The sequence below is a fragment of the Taudactylus pleione genome, unplaced genomic scaffold (genome assembly GCF_031769625.1).
Source record: "Taudactylus pleione unplaced genomic scaffold, aTauple2 ptg000395l, whole genome shotgun sequence".
Lineage (NCBI taxonomy): Eukaryota > Metazoa > Chordata > Amphibia > Anura > Myobatrachidae > Taudactylus > Taudactylus pleione.
Window position 1 is genome coordinate 2,832,542 of NW_028284796.1, and position 21,480 is coordinate 2,854,021.

The window sequence follows — 21,480 nt, forward strand, 5'->3', positions numbered from 1 at the left end:
TGTCCTCAAGTGTGGATGTCATATTGGACAGATCTGCCAATTTTTTTTTCAACAATAAATTTTTATTGAATTCAGACAAAATTTAAAAAATAATGATACAAAAGAAGGGATACAAAAGAAAAGACACAGACATAAGGTACACATTATCAGGACATATATGAAATATATCATTACAAAATGTTCACATAGCAACACGAACAATATATTGTACAATAAAATATCTGGAATATACTTTTACATTACATTGAGGGATCATAAGATTACAGGGAAAGCAGTATTTAGACCCTCAATTTTGATTCCCAATATTCGGACCATCTAATAGGAGGACCGGAGGAGTAAAATACTCCCGCTGTCTCAAACTCGCAGTGTGATTGCACCTCTTTCTCGATAGCATCTAAGCTGGGAATATAAGGTGTACGCCATTGACGTGCCAACAACAGTTTAGTTGCCAGGAAGATATGACCCATACTATAGCGATCATTGTTGGTCACACTACCATGATATAGATGGAATAAAGCTATTAATGGATTAGGTGGGATAGAGACATTAAGAATTTTAAAGATTAGGTCAAACACTGATGACCATAACACTTTGATACGAGGGCACGACCAAAATATATGGATCAAAGAGCCCACATTTCCACAGTCACGCCAACACAAGTTGGATTGAGAGGGCCAAAAAGTATGCATTAGCACCGGGGTGAGATATGTACAATGAAGCAGTTTATAGAACTGTTCGGTGTGGGTAATACACTTAGAGAGATTAAAACAAGTTTGAAATATGGTATGCCAATCTTCCTCAGGTATTATACATGAGATCTACTTCCCATTTCAGTAGAGATTTAAATTTGGTGAATTTGTGAGGGTTAGTTAAATATAGATACCACGAAGTAATATCTCCTCTGCCTCCAATCCTACACTATCGATCAATAAGAAATTTGGGTAATCTCTGCACTATATATGGAGAGGGAGTAATACTACCGAGCCAATGTCTCAATTGTAGGTATTTGAAAAAGTCTCTGGAAGGGAGAGAAAATAATGATTGAAGCTGGGAATATGATAGCAGAGAATCGGGGGTGGTTACGTCATCTAAGGTTAAGATTCCTTGGGTCTTCCAAGTGTCAAAGGATAGATTCGGAATCAAGGTAGATAATCCCTCAAGGGAAAAGTTAGCAGAGGGAAGGACAATGTCAGATGTTATCGTGGCTAAATCAGTCCATGCTTTACGGGAGTTGGAAACTGACACCGACCTTCCCAGAGCCCTCACCGCATGCAGGAAGCCATAAACAGTCTGTAAGAGGGAATGGGAAAACCATACTACGCTCCAAGAGAGCCCACGATTTTGGATTATCCTGATTGAACCAAACGTTAAGTTGGGAGATCATTGTAGCTAATTGATAACATCGTAAATCTGGGTAAACTAATCCCCCCTCCGATTTTGGATAAGACAGTCTTTCTAGCTAATCTAGGTTTCTTGCCCTTCCATATGTACTTAATAAATACTGCGTGAAATCTATTAAGAGTTGTTTTGGGGACTAATATAGGAATTGTCCGAAATAAGTATAGAATTTTTCGGCAGAATCACCATTTTTCTGGCCAATATGCGACCTAGCCAGGATATATTTTGCATCATCCAGTCAGTTGTTAGTGATGTTACACTTCGCAACAGAGGTAAATAATTAGCTGATATTAAATTATTAGTAGTGGGAGTTAAATGAATACCAAGATACTTGATACTATTCTCTTGCCAGGAATATGAATATTCTGATTTCAGGGATTGTATCATTGTCGATGAGAAATTAATAGGTAAAGCTTCGGTTTTGGATCTGTTTAATTTATAATAAGATACTCTAGAGTAGGTTTCTAGTACTGAGTGTAAGTTAGGTAGGGAAGTAGTAGGGTTCATGAGGGTCAGAAGGACATCATCCGCAAACAAACTGACTTTATATGTCTGATTAAATAAAACTGGTCCTTGAATAAATTGGTGGGTTTGTATTGTTTCCGCTAGAGGTTCAATCGCTAATGCGAACATTACTGGGGATAAAGGGCATCCCTGCCGCGTACCATTAGTAATTGGAAATACTGATGATAAAATATCCATTAACAAAAATTCTAGCTGAAGGGTTGGAATATAACGCAGCTATCGATGAGAGTGCTAAGCCTTTGAAACCAAATTTGCGAAGGACAGCATGAAGGTACCCCCAGTGCAACCTATCAAATGCCTTCTCGGCGTCTAATATTAACAACAAAAGGGGCTGGTCTATTTCGGAGAAGGCATCCACTATATCAATCACTCGTCTTGTATTGTCAGAAGACAGACGTCCTTGAACAAATCCTACCTGGTCCCGATGGATAAGTGTAGGAAGTAAAGGATTGATCCGATTTGCAATTAGTTTAGTGTAAATTTTGACATCTGTATTAAGGAGTGCAATTGGGCGATAATTTGGTAGTAAGGTCTGATTTTTCCCAGGTTTAGGAAATGCTACGATCCTCGCCTCAAGCATTTCTTTTGGGAAAGATACCACCCTGGATGCCTCATTAAACAGCTGAACTAGGAGTGGAGATAAAGTATTTGTGAATGTTTTGTAAAATGAATTGGTGTATCCATCTGGACCAGGGGCCTTCTCTGTTGGAAGGGTTTTAATAACAGATTCAATTTCCTCACTGGACCATGGTCGCTCAAGCAAGCGAAGCGAGTCGGGATCCAGTGAAGGTAGGTTAAGTTTTCCCAAAAAGTTTGCTATATCAACCTTCGTTGGTTGGTAGATCTCAGAATCTGCTTGTAAATTGTACAGAGTGGTATAGTACTCAGCAAAGGCATCTGCTATAGAGAAAGGATCTGATATTTTCTTGCCTCCTAAAGTAGATATCAATCTAATGCGGTCCCTCGCTCGTTTGCCTCTTAATTTCCTTGCGAGCATATGTCCTGCCCTGTCCCCCTGAACATAACATTTTTGCTTTAATTTGAATAGGGACTTGTGAACCTCTATCAGTGCCAATGCATTCCATTCCTCTCTGACTTTGAGGAGTTCACGATAAATTTTATCATTAGACGTGTCCGTCTTGTGTTTAAATTCTAGATCAGAAAATCGGAATTCTATATCAGCCTAAAGTGACGCTGCCATCTTATGCATTCGTGCTGCGGCTTGAATGTCCGATCCCCTTACCACTGCTTTTAGAGCACACCAGAATGTAAATAGGGATGTATCTTCTGGTTCATTAGTCTCTAAAAATAATGAAATGGAATTATCTATAGTATGTTTAGCTTCTAAATTTAGGAGAAGATGTTCACCTAACCGCCAAGGACCAGGAGGGATTCTGGAACGGGTAATATCCCAACATAGGGATAACGCTGCATGGTCGGACCAGGTGACTGGCAATATAGAGGTTCGAGTGATAAATTGAAATGTCCATTTATCCGAAATGGGCAAATCAATACGCGAATAAGATTTATGGACGTAGGAATATAAGGTGTGATCTTTTTCACCAGGGTGTTTGGCCCTCCAGACATCGTACAAATCATATTCACATAAAACACGCTAAAATAGATGGGAATTGTCTTGGGTGGGTCGAGAGTGGGCTGTGGTTTTAAGAGATGATTTATCAAGAGAGGGATCGAGAACCATATTAAAATCTCCCAGAATCAGTATTGACCCTTTACTACAAGATTGGAGAGACGCACAGAATTTCCTAATAAAAGCGGGTTGTTTGGTATTTGGGGCATATATTGAGGCAATTGTCACTTGTTTATCATCTAAAAGACCTATGAGTATTAAATATCTGCCTTCTTTGTCTGTGATTTGTTCTTGCATTACAAAGTTACTAGAGAAAAGTATTGCGACCCCCGCTTTCTTAGAGGGTCCATTAGATATGTAGCATTTAGGAAATTTAGAATCAGAAAACTGGGGAGGGGAAGAGAGGAGGAAATGGGTCTCCTGTAGTGCAATGATGTGAGCCTTTGCTTTGGCAAAATATTTAAGGGCCAATCTCCTTTTATTAGGGGAATTGAGACCCTTTGTATTTAGTGAGAGAATCTTAACCATTGGGCAAGAGTAATGACATGCTGAGGACCAATGCACATATAAACAAAATGTAAGTACATATATCTATCAGTGTACCAGGAAAAAAAAAAGATTATTGAACATAATGGATAGTGAATACATACAAAAAAAACAGGAAAAATAGTGCCAAAAAGGAACTACAAAAGACCGCCACCAGCAGCGGCACATTGGGGGGTATGTGGCAGAGGATATGGACCTCCATCATTCAAAATCAGCTATACATATAGATAAAGAAGTAGCACAAACTGCAACGCTTAAAAAAAAAAAAAAGATAAAAAAGATTAACAGATGTTGTCCCTATATTTCCTGGTCCCAGGAAAACTAAAAAACTGTTATCAATCTACAGATTACTATTAATATCATCAATATCATCAGGGGGATATGGACTGTGGGTCTCCATACAACAAAAAAGGATCTATTCTGAAAAAAGTGGTATACTAGATAACACATTAAACCAGTAAAAGAAACCATAATATAATTAACTATCCTCTGTGGTAGAGAAGAACCAAAAACAATTTTAATCCCCATAGGATCAAGTTTAGGGTATATTATAATTAAAATTTCCACATGTGTTGCGGGGGAGAAAATAGTTAAATTCTGATTACAGTGGTTGAAAGCATTGGAGACAATACGTATGAGGTTAGTATTCTTAACAATGATCGCAACCAACTATAGAGCATGCTCGCTCATGTGAATACATTAAATTACATAGAAATCCCTCCCCCTGAAAATATAACAAAGTTAGGACAACATAATTGTAGTAATGGTGAGCAGAGGCGAATATGAAGGATATTATTCGACGAGGCCACCTGTGACCATTCCCTTTCGATCCGCGGACTACCTGGTAACCTCAATGATATGTCCTGTATATTCCAGGATACTAACTGCTGTATGCCATCTTCGGGGGAAGAAATGACGTTAATGGAGCCATTTCGCCTTATTAGCAGCTTGGTGGGAAATCCCCAACGATAGGTGACCGGTAGGAAGGATCTTCGGAGGGCCAAAGTAGCCGCAGAAAGGTCCCCGAATATTTGGAGGTCACCTAGAATCAGAGTATAGAAGTCTGATGGCCTAGCTGCACGTAGTATAGATTATTTAATATGGAAATAATGGAGACGCATTAAGGTGTCTCTTGAGGCTCCAGGGGGAGCGGTACGCGCCTTGGGTAGGCGGTGTATGCGATCCAGGAGGAAATCGGTAATAGAGGTGGTCGGAAGCAGCCTCATGAACAAATCTGCTACATACTGCTTCAGGTCTGCATTGGGGACTGATTCCGGTATACCGCGGATTTTACTATTATTGCGTCTGGACCTGTCTTCGAGGTCCCCCACTTTGCTCTTGAGTGAAATTACTTCTGCCTGGAGTTCCTCGTGTCGGTTGATCAGTTCATTGTGGGATTTAACCACTTCCTCCAATTTGTTTTCGAGATGATCAGTGCGGGTTCCCAAATCATCAACCGATCTTTGGCACGTTTGTAGAGCAGCTTTAAAGTCGGCAGAAATATCTGCTTTAAAAGATGCTAATAGCAGCTTCATGGATCCCATCGTAAGGGGAGCATCATCCGCCATATTGCTCTGTTGTGTCAGTAAGGGGGGAGGAAAGTCAGAAGGTGCACTGAGAGCAGACAGTTGTTTAGAACTTCTGTCTTGTGCTGGACCTGTTTTAGGTGGTTGAGACGGTGGTGACGGCTTAAAGAAGCTTACTGGAGGGACTGCTGGGGGAGGTTTCTGACGTTTAGGACCCATAATGACACAGGCAGTAATCCGATGGAATAGTGAGAGCTAGTGATAATCAGCAATACATATATCAGAATCAATGCAGATTGCGGTGCAATTTGTACTTCAATAAAATATCATATCATAACAAGAATGATGGAGGTTATCGGCGTATTTAGCACAGGAACATTTTCCAGATAGCTAGCTCCGGGAAGATAGTAGTAATAGTAACAATATGGAGGGCTTGTAGACTGCTGATAAATGATGCCTCACCCTGCACAGCGCTTTATGTTCAGTCAAGGTAGCCACTGTAGATATACCAACAGATTATTTCTGTAACAGCCCTTGTGCTGTAACACTGTAAAAGAAGTCCAATTCCTACAAAGGCATATGAATTAGATGAAAAACTGCCCCTGATTGAGTTGGAAATATTGTGGGAAAGTACCTGTGTTTGCAGGAGATTAAAATCTCCTCTGTGTGCCCTCTGTGCAGCGATGGGAGAGGAAGATAGCCGCCTCCCTCTGTGATGATCAGGTGCTGAGCTCAGTTGAGCTGATGGTCCCTGTTGTGTGCAGTGGGGGACCAGGGCAAACTATGTAGGGCCACCCGTTCGACCGCAGAGGCCCAGACTTCAGACAGTGCGGCTGCCGCTGTCTCTCAGTGGGTGTCCTACAGCCAGCCGCCTGTCACGTGCGGTGCTGCTTAAGATATAGGAAGGCACTCCCGCGGCCTCGAGACTTCTCCGGGTCGCGTCGCATGTAGGAGAGCCGGCCGCTTCACCCCTCCAGGTATGTGGACCAGCAGTGAAAGGTCCCGTCGGCAGCACCGCGGCGGGGGGGTCCCGGGCTGGCCGCGGATGTCACTTGCGGGAAAGGCCTCAAGGTTCAGCTGTCCAGGTCAGACACGTGGCGGAGGCTCCCCCGACACGGTCCGGATAGTAGCCGGGTACTTCTGTGAGGCAGCTGTGGTATAGGAAGGGGGATCCCGATGGGATGGCAGCGTGTACCCTCCGTTTAACCGGGACCTACTGTGGAGCTCACAGATAAGCATCCACCTTCTTGGGCTCCCAAGCCACACACCCCAGATCTGCCATTTTGATACTTGAATATAATTGATCGTATAAATTAAAACCCAATTACTGAGCGAGAGTGGATACATATAAAACTAAATATCTATATTGGGAGTTAGTAGACAATGATAAGGATAAGGAAGAGATATGGAAAAGAACAGTAGATAAATGGAAAGAAGACTTTCAGGAGATAACTAAAGTCTCAGATATTAAGGAGAATCTGGAAAAAGTGTTGAAATATTTATATACAGCACAGTTACAGGAAGTGCAGATAAAAAATGATTCACAGAACTTGTATAATGCAAGGACAATGGAAATATATGACACAAGATGAGACAGGAGAGTGTCCAAAGTGTGGGAAGTTGAATGCACTGTTTAAACATAATTTCTGGGAGTGTCCAAAAGTCAAAAGGTTTTGGAACAAATTAATTACTTTTTCAAATGTAAAATTTAAATTGAAGTTGAAATTAGATCCGTTAGCACTACTATTAGCAAATTTTAAAAATTGGAATTTAGGCCCAGTTATTAGCAGTTATTGTGACGGTGGCAAAGCAAATAATATTATCAAAATGGATCAAGAAAACAGCTCCATCAATAGATCAAGTCATAGTGAGTTTATTAAGATTAATATATCTTGAAAGACAACAAGTAAGAACAGATTTAGAAAAGGGAGGAAGTAGATTTTTTTTATTTTTTGGAACCACAACATGGTATTTGAGACAACAATTGGATAGTTAGGAAAAAGGAGGAGAAGGTCAATTGATGTAAGGTCGAAAGTAAATGAGACATAGAAAGGTAGAAGAAGGATGTTAGTAGAGACAAAGGAAGGGAAATTATAGAAGTGAGGAGAGGAAGAAGAAATTAAATTCTATTTTAAGGAAAAATTTTAAAAGTGTGTTATGATGTAAAATTGTGATTATTTAAAAGTAAAGAAAATGCATCAAAATATGTAATGTTAGTAAAAATATATATTGATGAAAAAATAATAAAGAGATTTTAAAAACCCAATTACTGATGTTGAACTGTAGACACTAGCAGGTCATGGTGACTTGGCAAAATGTTTTTCTCTGCCATTCCTCTTCAACGTCAATTTAATACGGGAGTACGTTTGTTACCTAGCAGGACATTTGTTACCCAGAGGTATAGATCCATCTTTATAATGGTTGCAGCGTTTAGACATACAAATAATCTAGGTTTTTATAATTGTAGCTGCTAAATGACAGGGAAGGTACAATACCCTGAGTAAGAGCCTGGAAAGGATAGGCTGTAATAAAATCAGACCAGGTTGTAAAAACATTAAATATAATACAATTAGGAATCTGATCTCTGGCTCATTGTGATTAATTTGTTTTATTTATTAATTGTATTTTCTATTAAGTTGCTGTGGAGCTGTCAAAGAATATTGAATCTCAACCAAGTTCAGTAATGCTGCTGGACTTCATTCATCACATCATGAAGTCATCGCCACGTATGTTTGTGAACTCCGTTACCAGCTGTCAGACTAATAAACCTGACTGCAGCTGTATTGGTAAGTTGCCCTTACAGCCAATAAAAGGCACATTATTAATAGATTGATGAGATTTTATGCTGTAGGTAAGTTTGTGTGTTTTGGCAGGACTGACTACTGTTTGTGGACTTCCCCCATCAACCCTTTCTTGTTATCACTGTCCTCATTTCCTGCTATTCCTGATATTGATAATAATGTTAAGTCAATCTGACTCGTTGGATGGAGGAATAACCAGAGGAAAAATGAGTGTACAGTAAGATGGAGCCCAGACAATGTTGTTTGGGGGAGGTGTCAGAGCATCTTTGGTACTTTGTTTAGGGTCTTTCACGTAATGAGGGTTCCATGCAAGTCGCGTTTGTGATTTTTAGCAACTGCACGTAAGTTGAAGTGTGCATATGTAACTTTGAGCAACTATGGGCGATTAAGAGGGATCGGTATAAAATACCGCCGGTTCTAATCCCGACGCTGGAGAACTGGCAGTTCTAATCCCGACAGGTAAGCATTTTCTTAATCACTAACCTAACCCTCCCTTAGGAGTGCCTAAAGCTAACCCCCCTTCCCCGCAGCCTAAATCTAAGTCTCCTGGGGGGGGTGCCTAACCCCCCTTCCTCTAGCCGAACCCTCCCGGGAGGGGGGGGTTGCCTAACCCTAGTCCCCCCCCGGGAGCCACTAACTTATAACCCCCCCCCCGCGGCGTAGGTAAAATGACAGGCGTCGGGATTTTGACGACCGTCATTTGACCCTTGCCGGGATCAGACAGTTGGCATCCCGACTGCATACTGATTAAGAAATGTACGCATCTCTTGCATCTTCACATGCAGATTAGTGGGTGTAACTAGGTGTTGGCACAATTAGTCTATGTACCGTGGACAGAATTGCGGACTAATCAGAGTTGAGCTTACACAAAAATTTGTCCAATTTCAGACTAGTCTGATTGGTGCAAATCTGCACTAATGATGATGATGATGATGATGACCAGGGCTACTTTCCCAAGCAGATGGATGAGGACGGAGTGGTCGCTTACATGCATCAATCTCCGAATGCAGATGGGGACCCCCCTCATTTATTTTTAAACAACCAATGTGGCTGTACTCTAAATCAGGCCCATTATGTGCTGCTGTTTAAGAGTGTAATACTTAGTCACCTAATGTCAGTTATTATATTGATACTAGGGGTTTTATTTACGAAGCAGTCGCTGCTTCCTGGTGGGTTGCAGGTAAAACTTGGAAACTACCCCCGCAGTCAGTGTAAAGCACGCCGGGAATTACACTGAATGTGGGTGCTGTTTTAAATTTTCACCTGCAACCCACTGGGAAGCTTCGTAAATAAAATTCTAGGTGTTAGGTTTCAAAAAGACCAATATTTACTATTATTGATTTTTAACAGCATTTCCTTTAGTTTTTCTTATTTTCTATTCAATTATATTAATAAACATTTGGCAATACGTGAAAGGGTACAGACTAAGGGGCCTATATAAGATATAAATCACCAACCAATCAGTTTCTTACTTTTACTTTATAGGCTGTGTTTGAAAAATAACAGGAGCTGATTGGTTAATACTTATTCTCTCACAATTTTATCTCTCATCAAGCTTTGATACATATGCGCCTAAAACCATGTAAATAATTGATATATATATATCTATATATAGCGTTCCCGCTAGGCTCTTTTAGTGGGGCGCGGCGCCCTGCCCTCCTTCTGGAGGGCAGAAAGCACCCTGTCCTCACAGCCTGCGGGTGCTGTCTTCACCCGCGGGTTGCAGTGTCCTGCGGGTGGAGAAATGTGCGGTGACTCGGTCACTGCCGGAGAATAGACACCGGGCGCATGCGCCCGGCATCTATTCTCCCTGTCTGCAGCACTGGGCGTCTTATAGACATGCCCCCTTTTCAATGGCCATGCCCCCATTTCTGGCGCGCGCACAAAAATGCCTTCTCTAGCTCCGGCTGCCAGAGCTAGAGTGAACACTATATCTATCTATCTATCTATCTATCTATCTATCTATCTATCTATCTATCTATCTATCTATCTATCTAGTTCTTTTCTTCTACATTAGGCATATGTATTTATTATAACCAGTGTTCATTAATGTGTAGTAATTACTAAATTTTGTTTTGTGTATGTTCAGATTTAATAGTATATATTTAAATAGTAAAAATTTTAGTTTTTTTGTAACATAACCTGTTTTAATAACGCACAAACTTGATTACTTGTCCAATTGACAATAGGAATTAAGTTGAGTGTTTAAAAACCATATTTAAATCTCATTACACCTCGTATTACGTTATGGTCTCCTGAATCAGTTTTTGAGCTTTATTCTAGAATCTGCTTTTCTGAAAGTCTATCTAGAGTTTGTAAATGTAGTCTTTCATTTCTCCCATCAATTCCTCTATACCAAATAATAATGTTTATAAATAAGAAGAAATTTCACTGCTTTATATCTGTTTTACTGTTCATTTTGTACATGCTTCTTCAAAAGATAAATCAATAAAACATGTTTAATCTAGTTGCAGATTTAAATATAGGCTGATTTCTCCAAACAAATATCCCAAAAATACTTTCCAGTGCTGGGAAGTAAATGAAATGATAACTTTAACCACCAAACTCTGCCATAATAACCTAGTACTAGAGCATCTGAGGTTTTTGTGTTGTTTCATGCTAAAATATTGATTTCTGTTTTTCCTTCTATCAGAGTTTAGCAACTGGATTATCACAAGGCTATTACGCATTGCTGCCTCACCAAGCTGCAAACCTTTACATAAGAAAATAGCTGGAGTCATCCATTCCTTGCTCTTTCTCTTCAAGTATAAAAGCCCAACTCTGTTTGGCGTCCTTACAAATGATTTATTACATCTCTTTGAGGATCTTATTATCTTGCATGAAGGAAACATGAAGAAGTCTATAGAATGGCCAGTCACTGTAGTCAGGTTTTTATGCTCTGCGCTGGAAAGCCAGCTGAGTCTAAGATCGGCTCCTGTTCAGCTGGTGAACATGCAGCAAGTGGAGCCTCTAGAGACTACTTTGTTAATGGTCTTGACTGACAATGATCATGATATTTCTGCTTTTTATTTCCAAAGACAGAACCTTGTGCTCTGGGAAATTGGGTGTTCTATGTTAGACTATGGTGGGTCACAGCTAAAGATTCTGGCTCTACATTTCTTAAAAGAGCTCATCAACTTAGGAGGACCACCAGAACAGCCTGCACACTTTTTCTTCACTATGTTTTTTGGAATGCTATCCTATATAACAGAGCTGAACTTGGAAGAACAATTGCTTTACGAAACTCCGCTATTAAACTTGGTGAAAGTTTTATTTCCACTGCAGCAGGAGTCTCACATGAGCATTGAACCTGTCTATCTCAACATGTTACTGAATAAACTTGCACTAATGTTTGAAGGGGGGATCTTGAAGGATGTTCAGTCTGACACGCTGAGGGAAGCACTTTGTTACATAGTAGAGTATTTTCTAACGGTTGTGCCGCCAGGCTATGAATCTGCTAAGGAGGTTCGCAATGGCCATGTTTGCTGTATTTGTAAAGCTTTTGTCGACATTCTTGGAGCTCACAGCCAACAAATGGTAAGACAATTTAATAATGTCCTTATCGGTCTATAATGTGGATATCCTGGCCAGAACATGTTTCAATGAGCAATCTGTACAGATCTTAGAGTTTCATTCCTATTTATTATTTCGGTAGTACCTTGTCCCCCCACTGTACGCGGCTCTGAGAAGAGAAGCTCTGCAGCTCATCCAGCAGCAGCTGCAGCAGGTCACAGCACCGTTGTCCAGTACAGAGTCTGAAGGTGGAGGGAGCAGCAGTGATGAGACTCGGGAGAAGCGACCCCGCTTAAGTTTAGCTGCAAAATCACAGAGGAAACCAGCATCGTCTGCAGTGTAATTATCACACCATTCTGGTTTATCTGTAATATGTACCATTTATTGGTAGATGTGTTGAAATGTCACCTGTCTAAATGTGTTATTATTATTATTATTATCCTTTATTTATATGACACCACAAGTGTTCCGCAGCGCCTTACATAGTACATAAACAAATAATTTGACAAGTGACTTACAGTACAATATAGGACATGGATAATATACATTGCTACATTAGTGACCATAACACCTAGATATGCAACAGAGCGTAAGCAACCAAGTGTTAGGTGCCCTGGTGGGGGGTAAGAAGTAGATGTAAGTAAAGTAAGGAGAAGCACAAGAGGGTACAGGCCCTGCTTGTAAGAGCTTACATTCTAAAGGGGAGGGGCAGACAAACAGGTGTGACACAGATGGGGTAGACAGGGAGGAAGGAACATGTTGCAGCAAGTTAGCATGGGAGCTGGAAGGCTTTCATGAAGTAGTGGGTTTTGAGAGCCCGTTTGAAGGATTGTAGAGATGTGGAGAGTCTGATAGGGAGAGAGTTCCAAAGGTCGGGAGCAGCACGGGCAAAATCTTGGAGGCAGGAGTGGGAGGTAGTAATCAGTTGGCGTGAGAGGCGGCATGCATTAGTTGAGCGAAGGGGACGGACAGGAGAGTGGAGGGAGATGAGGTCAGAGATGTAAATGGGAGAGGAATGGGTGAGGGCTTTGTAAGCGAGTGTGAGAACCTTGAATTGGGTTCTAAAAGGGAAGAGGAGCCAGTGGAGGGCTTGTAGGAGAGGGGAAGCAGATGTAGAGCGTTTGGAGAGGAAGATGAGTCAAACAGCAGCATTGAGGACAGACTGGAGAGGAGAGAGATGGGAGTTGGGGAGGCCAGATAGGAGAAGGTTACAGTAGTCCAGTCTGGATATGACCAGTGAGTGTATGAGGGTTTTGGTGGCATCCTGGGTGAGAAAGGGTCTAATCTTGGAAATATTTTTGAGATGGAAACGACAGGACTGTGAGAGGCTCTGCATATGTGGTTTGTAGGAGAGGGAGGAGTCCAGGATAACTCCAAGACAGCGCACTTTGGGGCTAGTAGAGATAGTTGTGCCATCAATTGTTAAAGAAATAGTGGGATGTGAGGTTATGTTGGAGGGTGGGAAAATGATCAGCTCAGTCTTAGACATATTTAGTTAAAGAAATCGCTGGGACATCCATGAAGAAATAGCAGAGACAGTTGGAGATACAAGTGAGGAGAGAGGGGGAAAGGTCAGGGGAGGAAAGGTAGATCTGAGTATCATTAGCATAGAGATGATAATGGAGGTCAAAAGAGCTGATGAGTTCACCTAGAGAGGACGTATAGAGGGAGAATAGTAAAGGTCCAGAAACGGAAACTTGGGGAACACCTACTATAAGAGGCTGTGGTGGGGAAGAGGAGTCATGAGAATAGACAGAGAAGGATCGTTCAGAGAGGTAGGAGGACAGCCCGAAGAGAGAAGTGTCACGTAGACCAAGGGAGTGAAGGATTTGCAGCAGGAGAGGGTGGTCGAAGGCAGCAGAGAGTAGTGGCCCTTTGATTTGGCAGCAAGTAGGTCATTGCTGACTTTTGTGAGGCCAGACTGAAAAGGATCAAGGAGGGAGTGAGAGGAAAGAAAGGTGGTAAGGCGGTTGTAGACAATACGCTCAAGGAGCTTGGAGGCAAAAGGGAGGAGAGAGATGGGACGGTAGTTGGAGAGTGTGTTGGAATCAAGGGTAGGTTGTTTTACAATGGGGGAGACAAGGGCATGTTTGAATGCAGAAGGGACAGTGCCAGATGAGAGGGAGAGATTGAGGAGGTGGACAAGATGGGAACAGGCAAAAGGAGAGAGGTAGTGGAGGAGACATGAAGGGATAGGGTCAAGGGGGTAGGTGGAAGAGGAGAGGACCGGATGAGAGCCATGACTTCCTCTCCAGATACAGGGGAGAAGGATGTCAGAGTCGGTGAAATGGATCGAGATGGGTGATTCGGGAAAGGAGGAGGTGTAGAGCAGGGGGACTGGTGGGATATGATGTCCTGACGTATGGAATCAATTTTAGATGTAAAGTAGGTAGAAAAGTCAAGGGCAGTGAGTGAGGAGGGGAGGCGAGGAGGGAGTGGTGAAGAGACGCTGGGGATTTGAGGACTGGGAGGAGATGAGGTTCTTGAAATATGACTGTTTAGAGAGGAAAAGGGCGCACTGTAGGATGAGAGCATAAATTTGAAGTGGAGAAAATCTGCCTTAGAGCGTGATCTTCTCCACTGTCGCTCAGTGGTTCTTGAACACTTTTGCAGATATCTAGTGCATTTGGAATGCCACGGTTGTAGTGTGGATCTACGAGGATGAGTAGTGATTGCCGGAGCAACAGGGTCCAGAGTAGAAGTAAGGGAGGCATTGTATAGGGAAGCAGCTTGTTCAGGGCAGGAGAGAGAGAGGCTAGCGGAGAGAAGCGAGTCAAGCAGGGAAAATAAAGAAACGGCATTGATAGCCTCAATGTTAGGCTTAGTGATGGTGGCCTTAGGAGGTAGAGGAGACGAAGGAGAGAGAGGTTAAAAGAGAGAAGGTGATGGTCAGAGAGGGAGAATGGGGAGTTGGAATAACCAGAAATATTACAACGGTGAGGGAAAACTAGATCAAGTGAGTGCCCAGTTGTTTACAATTCATTCATGAGAAATGGACAACTGCTTACAAGCAATAGTGGAAAGAGAGGTGATATCTCAGGGTTTCTGGTCATTGTTTGGATGGGATATTACTTTAAAGTAAAAAAAAGTAAAAACATTTCCTTCTTTTTAAATGTTGATGTATTTTAGTTTGATAATCACCTATATTCTAATGGATCCTTTCCAATAACAGGACCCTTCCGGTGGATATGAAGTCTAAGATTGCACTGTGGAGAGCAGTAAACAGGCAGTTTTTGTCCCTCTTGCATATACTGGAAGGAGAAGATATAGCAGGAGACAGTGTAATTTGTTCCTTGGAGGGCGTTTCAGTGACACTCTATGTGGCTGCTCTTTGCACAGCTCACATTTCCTCAAACAATTCTATAGTGTAAGTACATTGTGTTTATGTCATTCCACAGTAATAATATAGATTTTTATAAAAAAATGAAATTATATATATATATATATATATATATATATATCAATCTGTTTTTTTTTGTTTAAGACTAGACTATTATTCTATTCTACAGTCAACCAGTTTTGAATAGATACACTGTAAAAGGTATTTCCCAGAAATCTTTTCACAATAACATGATTTGCTTATTTGCATATTGCCTTTAGAGAGTCAAGGGGTCCATACATCCGCGACCCTGATTCCCAGTTCTGCCGATCCACCCTGATTTGCGATCAATCAACGGTATTAAAGGACCGTAAGATGACAAAACGTACTGTAGGTGGGTGATGTGTATCTGCACATCAGGATTGGGGTAGGCAACCTGTGGCAGTCCAGGTGCTGTGGAACTATATATCTCAGCATGCCCTGTCACAGTTTTGCTGTTAGGGCATGCTAAAACTGTGCCATTACATGCTGGGTATGTGTATCTCTACAGAAGCTGGACTGCCACAGATTGCCTACCCCTGACCAACCTAAATATCAAATTTGCATATATAATGTACTGTATTAATATTGCTTTTTGTGTTTTATGCGTCTACTCAAAAAAACAAAAACTGTAGGATATGTTGTATATACATTAAGCTTTGTATTAAATCACTTGTGGGCCTATTCATTATGTTTATTATCGGGGGCTGGGCGGCCGCCGATAATTAACATTCTATCTTGCCACAAGTGCCGGAGCAATTCATCATTGCTCCGACGCAGAGAAAGCTGACCGAAAATCAACTGTCTTCGCGAATCCTTTCACTGCTACTTCCATAGCTTTGAAAATTAGCATTACTGAATTTGACTCTACGCACAAAGCCCCGGCATCCAGCAGAAGGAGCGGGCAGTGGCAGAGGGATCTGAATGGATCCCATCTAGCAGCCCAGAACTCCTAGGGGAAGGAGCGAGGTGCTGGAACAAACTCCATCTGAAGATGGTGAATGTTCCTGCAGTCAAGCTCTGAAAATATTGTATTTTCGGAGCTTGATGAATTGAGGTCCCCATAACAGTGTATGGGGACAGATCGAGGCTGAAATGTAAACAGGTGATATCAGTGACATCTCCTCCATTACCTTTTATAATGAATGACCCCGATACTTCATTTATTCAAAAGTAGGTGGAAATGTTAATTTTCATTTGCTTTTGGATAAATAAGTGATGATGAATAGGTCACCTAAAATATATATTTTTTCCTCTAGGGGGCCCAGGGAAGACACTATAGCCTGGAGAGGAGAGTCTGGGCACCAAATAGTTAATTGAAAATACCCACAAGCTCTGGCTCCTATCCTCTATATCCAGGCCACTGGACCTCAGTTTTGAGTTTGGTGTTGGCAGGAGATGGGCACCAGTTTATAGGGGTGCTGCTTTAGGTGGTCCCCCGCAGTTGATTTATTTTTATTAATTTTTACCTCCGTGGGCAGTGTAAGGCGTCCTATAGGGTGGAGGCCACAGCACTGGTGCCTGGGTCAGTGACTTCGGGTTTGCGGCTTCAACCACCGGAGTAGGAGACCTCCGGCGGTGCTGGCTGTAGGGGCTCCCGGTCTCCCACACTTCCCACTAGACCACCAGGGATGTAGTATGTAGCAGGGTGCTGCTTAGTAGCAGCGGCGGCGGCCATATTCCCTGGGGTCAGCCTCCCCCAACCCTGGGGCGTGCTTTCCCTCTGAGGCCAGTAAGCCTCAGGCTAGATCCTTCCCTCTCTCCTCCTCCACCTGAACGCTGACGCTGAGCGGCCATTTTATCTCGTAGCCTGTCTTAGCGTTAGAGAAGCTGGGCTCCGGTTTCCTCTCATAGCCTGCTCCCAGGAGCTGCGCTACTTATTTTGGTCCTTCCAGCTATTTTGGGCTGGTTTGTTGAGCATCATTAGCCCACATTTCTGCATTGAGTGGTCTGTGTGTGTATATAAGTAATTGTGCTTTTGCCTGTGTCTCTGTACCTGCTGTGGTTACTGGTCACCGGGGGAACACCCCTTAACAGGGGTGAGTACAGCTCTAGTATATTTACTGTAATATATACTGACACTGTTTAAAGACCGTTTTTGCTTAACACACATCCTTATTTATTATATTGGTGTGTGGAGATCTCAGGATGTATGGAAATAAGACTACAAGGAGGTAGGCGGCACATGTAAGAAGTGTCTTAATGTCATTTCTTCTCACGATCTGGAGCACAATGGCCTTTGTATCAGTTGCTTTGTGGCCCTGCAGCAGGCTACTTCGCCCATGGAATCCAGCCAAGAACCGTCTTGGGCGTCCAGGTTAACACAGGTAATGTTGCAGTTTGTAGACTGCATGACCGTTCCAGTGCCACCTGTTGCTGTGCCACAGCTTCCCATGGCGGAGCCACCCTGGATGCAGACATTTGCACAGTCAGTCCAGGGGTTAGCTCAGGTGTCCATGTCCTTTCAGCAAATGCTAGATAAGGATAGGGCTCCCAGACGCAGGCCTGCTGCATGTGGAAGCTCTACTCCTTTATCTGGCGGAGGTTCTGCTACAGAGGTGTCAGGATGGCGAGGCCAATGCTTCCATTACCTCTGATGTTGAGACGTCTTCTGTCCCAGAGGAGGCATAGAGGCTCTTTTCAGTGCAGTAAAAGCCATTCTCTTAGTGGAGGACTCAGAGCAACCTCCTAGACCGATTCACCTGTTTATAAGAGACAGAAAAAGACAATTATGGAGTTTACGTCTTCAGCACAGCTAGAAGACCTCCTAGCTTAGGCATGGACTCTCCCTAGTAGGCTCCTTCAGGTATCCAAGCACATTGCTACCTTTTACACTCTACCAGCAGCGGATAGGGCTAAGTGGGAGTCTCCTCCCCCATTGGACGTCCATATTACTCGTCTAATTAGGTCATCCCTCCTTCCTATCCCGAACACTGCATCTCTTAAAGACCCTATGGATAAGAAGCTAGAAAATGTCATAAAGTCCATTTATGTTAATGCGGGTGCTCTGGCTTGTCCAGCCCTTGCATCGGCTTGGGTGGCTAAAGCTGTTGGCCGCTGGGTAGATGCTTTGGAGGATGGGCTCACCGCTGGCATATATAGGTGACCTGGTTTCTTTTGTTGCGCATGTTAGAGAGGCAGCCTCTTATTTCTCCAAAGCAGTCATAGATTCAGGGATTTTGACTTCTAAGATTTCGGGCTTTGCAATTGCAGCCAGAAGAGCGCTCTGGTTGCGCACCTGGAAGGCCGACACGGAAACCCTTGCCTATTCAGGGGACATTCTGTTCAGTCCGGAAGTGGACAAGATAGTGACCACGCTAGCAGCGTCTAAGTTAGCTTTCTTACCGTCAGTTGCCACTACCAGACCTAGTACTTCATTCTCTTGTTCCTTTCGTCCGCAGGGCAAAGCCAGAGTTACAGTCCAGTGGACATCCACGCTGCCGCTCCATCACCCCGCCGACGCCAATACTGATCCGGGGATTGTGGCGGGACCCCAGGGTCTGTGCCAGCCATTTCCTAGTAGCCAGGGTTCCTAAAAGCTGCAACCCAGAGGTAAGCAACTCTTGTCTACTAGACGTCTGGCTGCCAAGCCAGCGGTCAAGCCTGCTGCATGATGGGACGGGTCTCCTTCCAGGGGACCTCGGGTTGGGAGGTCGGCTTCTTCGCTTTTCGGCAGTGTGGGTGCAGACCACGACAGTCGCTTGGGTCAGAGATGTTGTGTCTCTGGGCTATGCTCTTTCTCTGCCAGAAAAGGAAGAAGCTCTCAAGGAGTTCGATCTTTCATGGCCTCAGGGGTCATTATTCCTATTCCTCCGTCTCAGAGAGGGTTAGGCTTTTACGCCAATTTGTTTTTGGAACAGATGTCGAACTTATCTTTTCTACCCATCCTCAATTTAAAACGCCTGAACAGGTTCCTCCAGATTCCAAAATTCCGCATGGAGTCCCTTCGGTCCATCATTCTAGCTTTGGAACCAGGGGACTTCACAACATCGTTGGATATCCAGGATGCCTATTTGCATATTCCTATACGAGCTACCTATCAACACTTCCTCCGGTTTGCAGTACAAACTAGGAGTTACCCTTTGGTCTATCCACGGTCCCTCGTGTGTTTACGAAAGTCATGGCAGTAATGGTAGCACACCTTGGCCATTGGGATGTTAGAATATTACCTTACCTGGCCGACTTTCTTCTTTTTGGCACAGTCTCTGACAGTTCTCCATGAACACATCCAGCTGACTGAAGCTTTTACAGTCACACAGATGGATAATCAACTTGCTTAAATACAAGCTAACTCCGTCCCAGGAGATGCTCCACCTGGGAGCCTTGCTGGACTCCAGGTTCAGAGACTCTTCCTCCCTCCACACAAGGTCTTGACCTTACAAACCAGAATCCGCACCTTTCTAGGCCAGCGTTGGGTGTCCATACACTCGTGCATGCAGATTCTGGGGTCTCTGGTATCAACGTTCGACATGGTGGAGTACAGTCAGTTCCACTCCCGGCCTCTTCAAAAAGTCATTCTAAAGCGATGGATCAAGTCTCGCCTGAACCTCAAGGCGCAGACTCTCTCATTCTTCCCTAGAAGTTACATATCACCCTAATGTGGGGGCTCCAGCGCTCACATCTGGACAAGGGCTGTCGCTTTTGGATCCAGTACTACCAGTACTGGGTCCTACTCACCACCGATGCAACACTTCGGGGGTAGGGGGCGGTAAAATATCCTTTCAGAGTCGTTGGACGCGTCAGAAGAGCCAGCTTTCCATTAACATCCAGGGATCCAGAATCTCTCCTGGTAGATGCCCTGGTGGTTCCTTGGAACTTCCATCCGATTTACATTTTCCTTCCGATTTTAATGATTCCTTGGGTTCTCCGCAAGTTCAAGCTGGAGGGAGGCATGTTGATCCTGGTGGCACCGGATTGGCCTCGGTGCGTGTGGTACGCAGATCTACTGAGACTCTCCATAGACACACCACTGCATCTTTCTCTGTGGCGGATCTTCTGTCTCAAGGTCCATGTTTCCATCCGTAACTGACCCGTCTTGCTTTGACGGGATGGCTCTTGAGACATCTGTCCTGAGGGCGAAAGGATATGCCAGGAGGGTAATTCGGACTATGCTGCAGGCTAGGAAGCCTTCTTCGGCGCATATCTATCACCGAGTATGGCGTACCTACTTTGCTTGGTCCGTCTCTCCACCTATCCTGTATCCTTTCCTTCTTACAGTCCGCTCTGGATTTGGGCCTCTGGCTCTCGTCCTTGAAGGTCCAAGTTTCAGACTTATCTGTTCTCTTCCAGAGGCAGATGGCACTGCTCCCGGATGTGTGAACTTTTCTCCAGGGGGTTCTCCAAGTTCAGCCACCATTCGTGTCTCCTGTGGCTCCCTGGGACCTGTCTCTGGTTCTCTGAACTTCACCAGTCGGCTACCTTTGAGCCGGTGCAGAGGTTTGATTTGCACTGGCTTACATGGAAAGCTGTTTTTCTTCTTCAGGGTCCATAGGCTCCACAGGGAGACCTTGGGGTGTTGGTGATGGCTTTGACATCCTGGCACCACGCAGTTAATTTTTTCTCCCATAATGCAGCAGGCCACTCTCCCTATACCCCGCCCCCGAGCCAGAGGCACCTCAGTGTCGTTTGGTGCCTGGCCGGAGGCGGGCCACTGAAGAGGCAGGGGGCTGTTTACAGCCCCAGAAAATGTAAAGTAATTTCTTTACAGTGCGGACAGCGTTACAGTCCAGTGGACATCCACGCTGCCACTCCATCACCCCGCCGACGCCGGTACTGACCCGGGGATTGTGGCGGGACCCCAGACTCTGTGCTAGCCAGACCCCACGGGATTCCCAATACTGCAGCCGGAGGCAAGTGGAGCATATAAGATACGTGGATCACCGCTTGCGGTAGTCCTTTCCCTCCGGGTCTCTGGGGACGGACCGGGGGATGAATGCAGTGGAGCCAGGCCTAGACAACCTGCGCTTCCACTAGACCACAGGGGATAATAGCTGGTGCGCAAACCAGCGTCCCGGGGGTTAACTGCCGCCAGGGGAGGCAGCTTTCCCTGTTTTACAGCCGGCTCCTCCCCTCTGGCCAGCGCGCCTTTCCATTGCGGTCTGGCTTAGCTGAAGCAGCACTCCTCCTACGGGTAGGCCCCCTCTAAGGTCTCTCTGATTTTCTTTCAATGAAAGTTACAGATCTCTCAGGGAAGTTGCGCAGCCCGGGTCCCCCTACATACCT

General features: G+C 44.0%; 1 protein-coding gene across 2 annotated transcripts in view; it reads left to right on the plus strand.

Annotated features, from left to right (window-relative positions):
* The window catches only part of ATR (ATR checkpoint kinase), a 169,392-nt gene that overhangs the window by 3,501 nt on the left and 144,411 nt on the right, over window positions 1-21,480 (plus strand). For both annotated transcript variants that reach the window (XM_088446273.1, XM_088446274.1), the window contains exons 3-6: window positions 8,223-8,372; window positions 11,041-11,924; window positions 12,043-12,239; window positions 15,073-15,267. In XM_088446273.1, coding sequence (XP_088302399.1) covers window positions 8,223-8,372; window positions 11,041-11,924; window positions 12,043-12,239; window positions 15,073-15,267 — 1,426 coding nt within the window. The remainder of the gene's footprint in view (window positions 1-8,222; window positions 8,373-11,040; window positions 11,925-12,042; window positions 12,240-15,072; window positions 15,268-21,480) is intronic.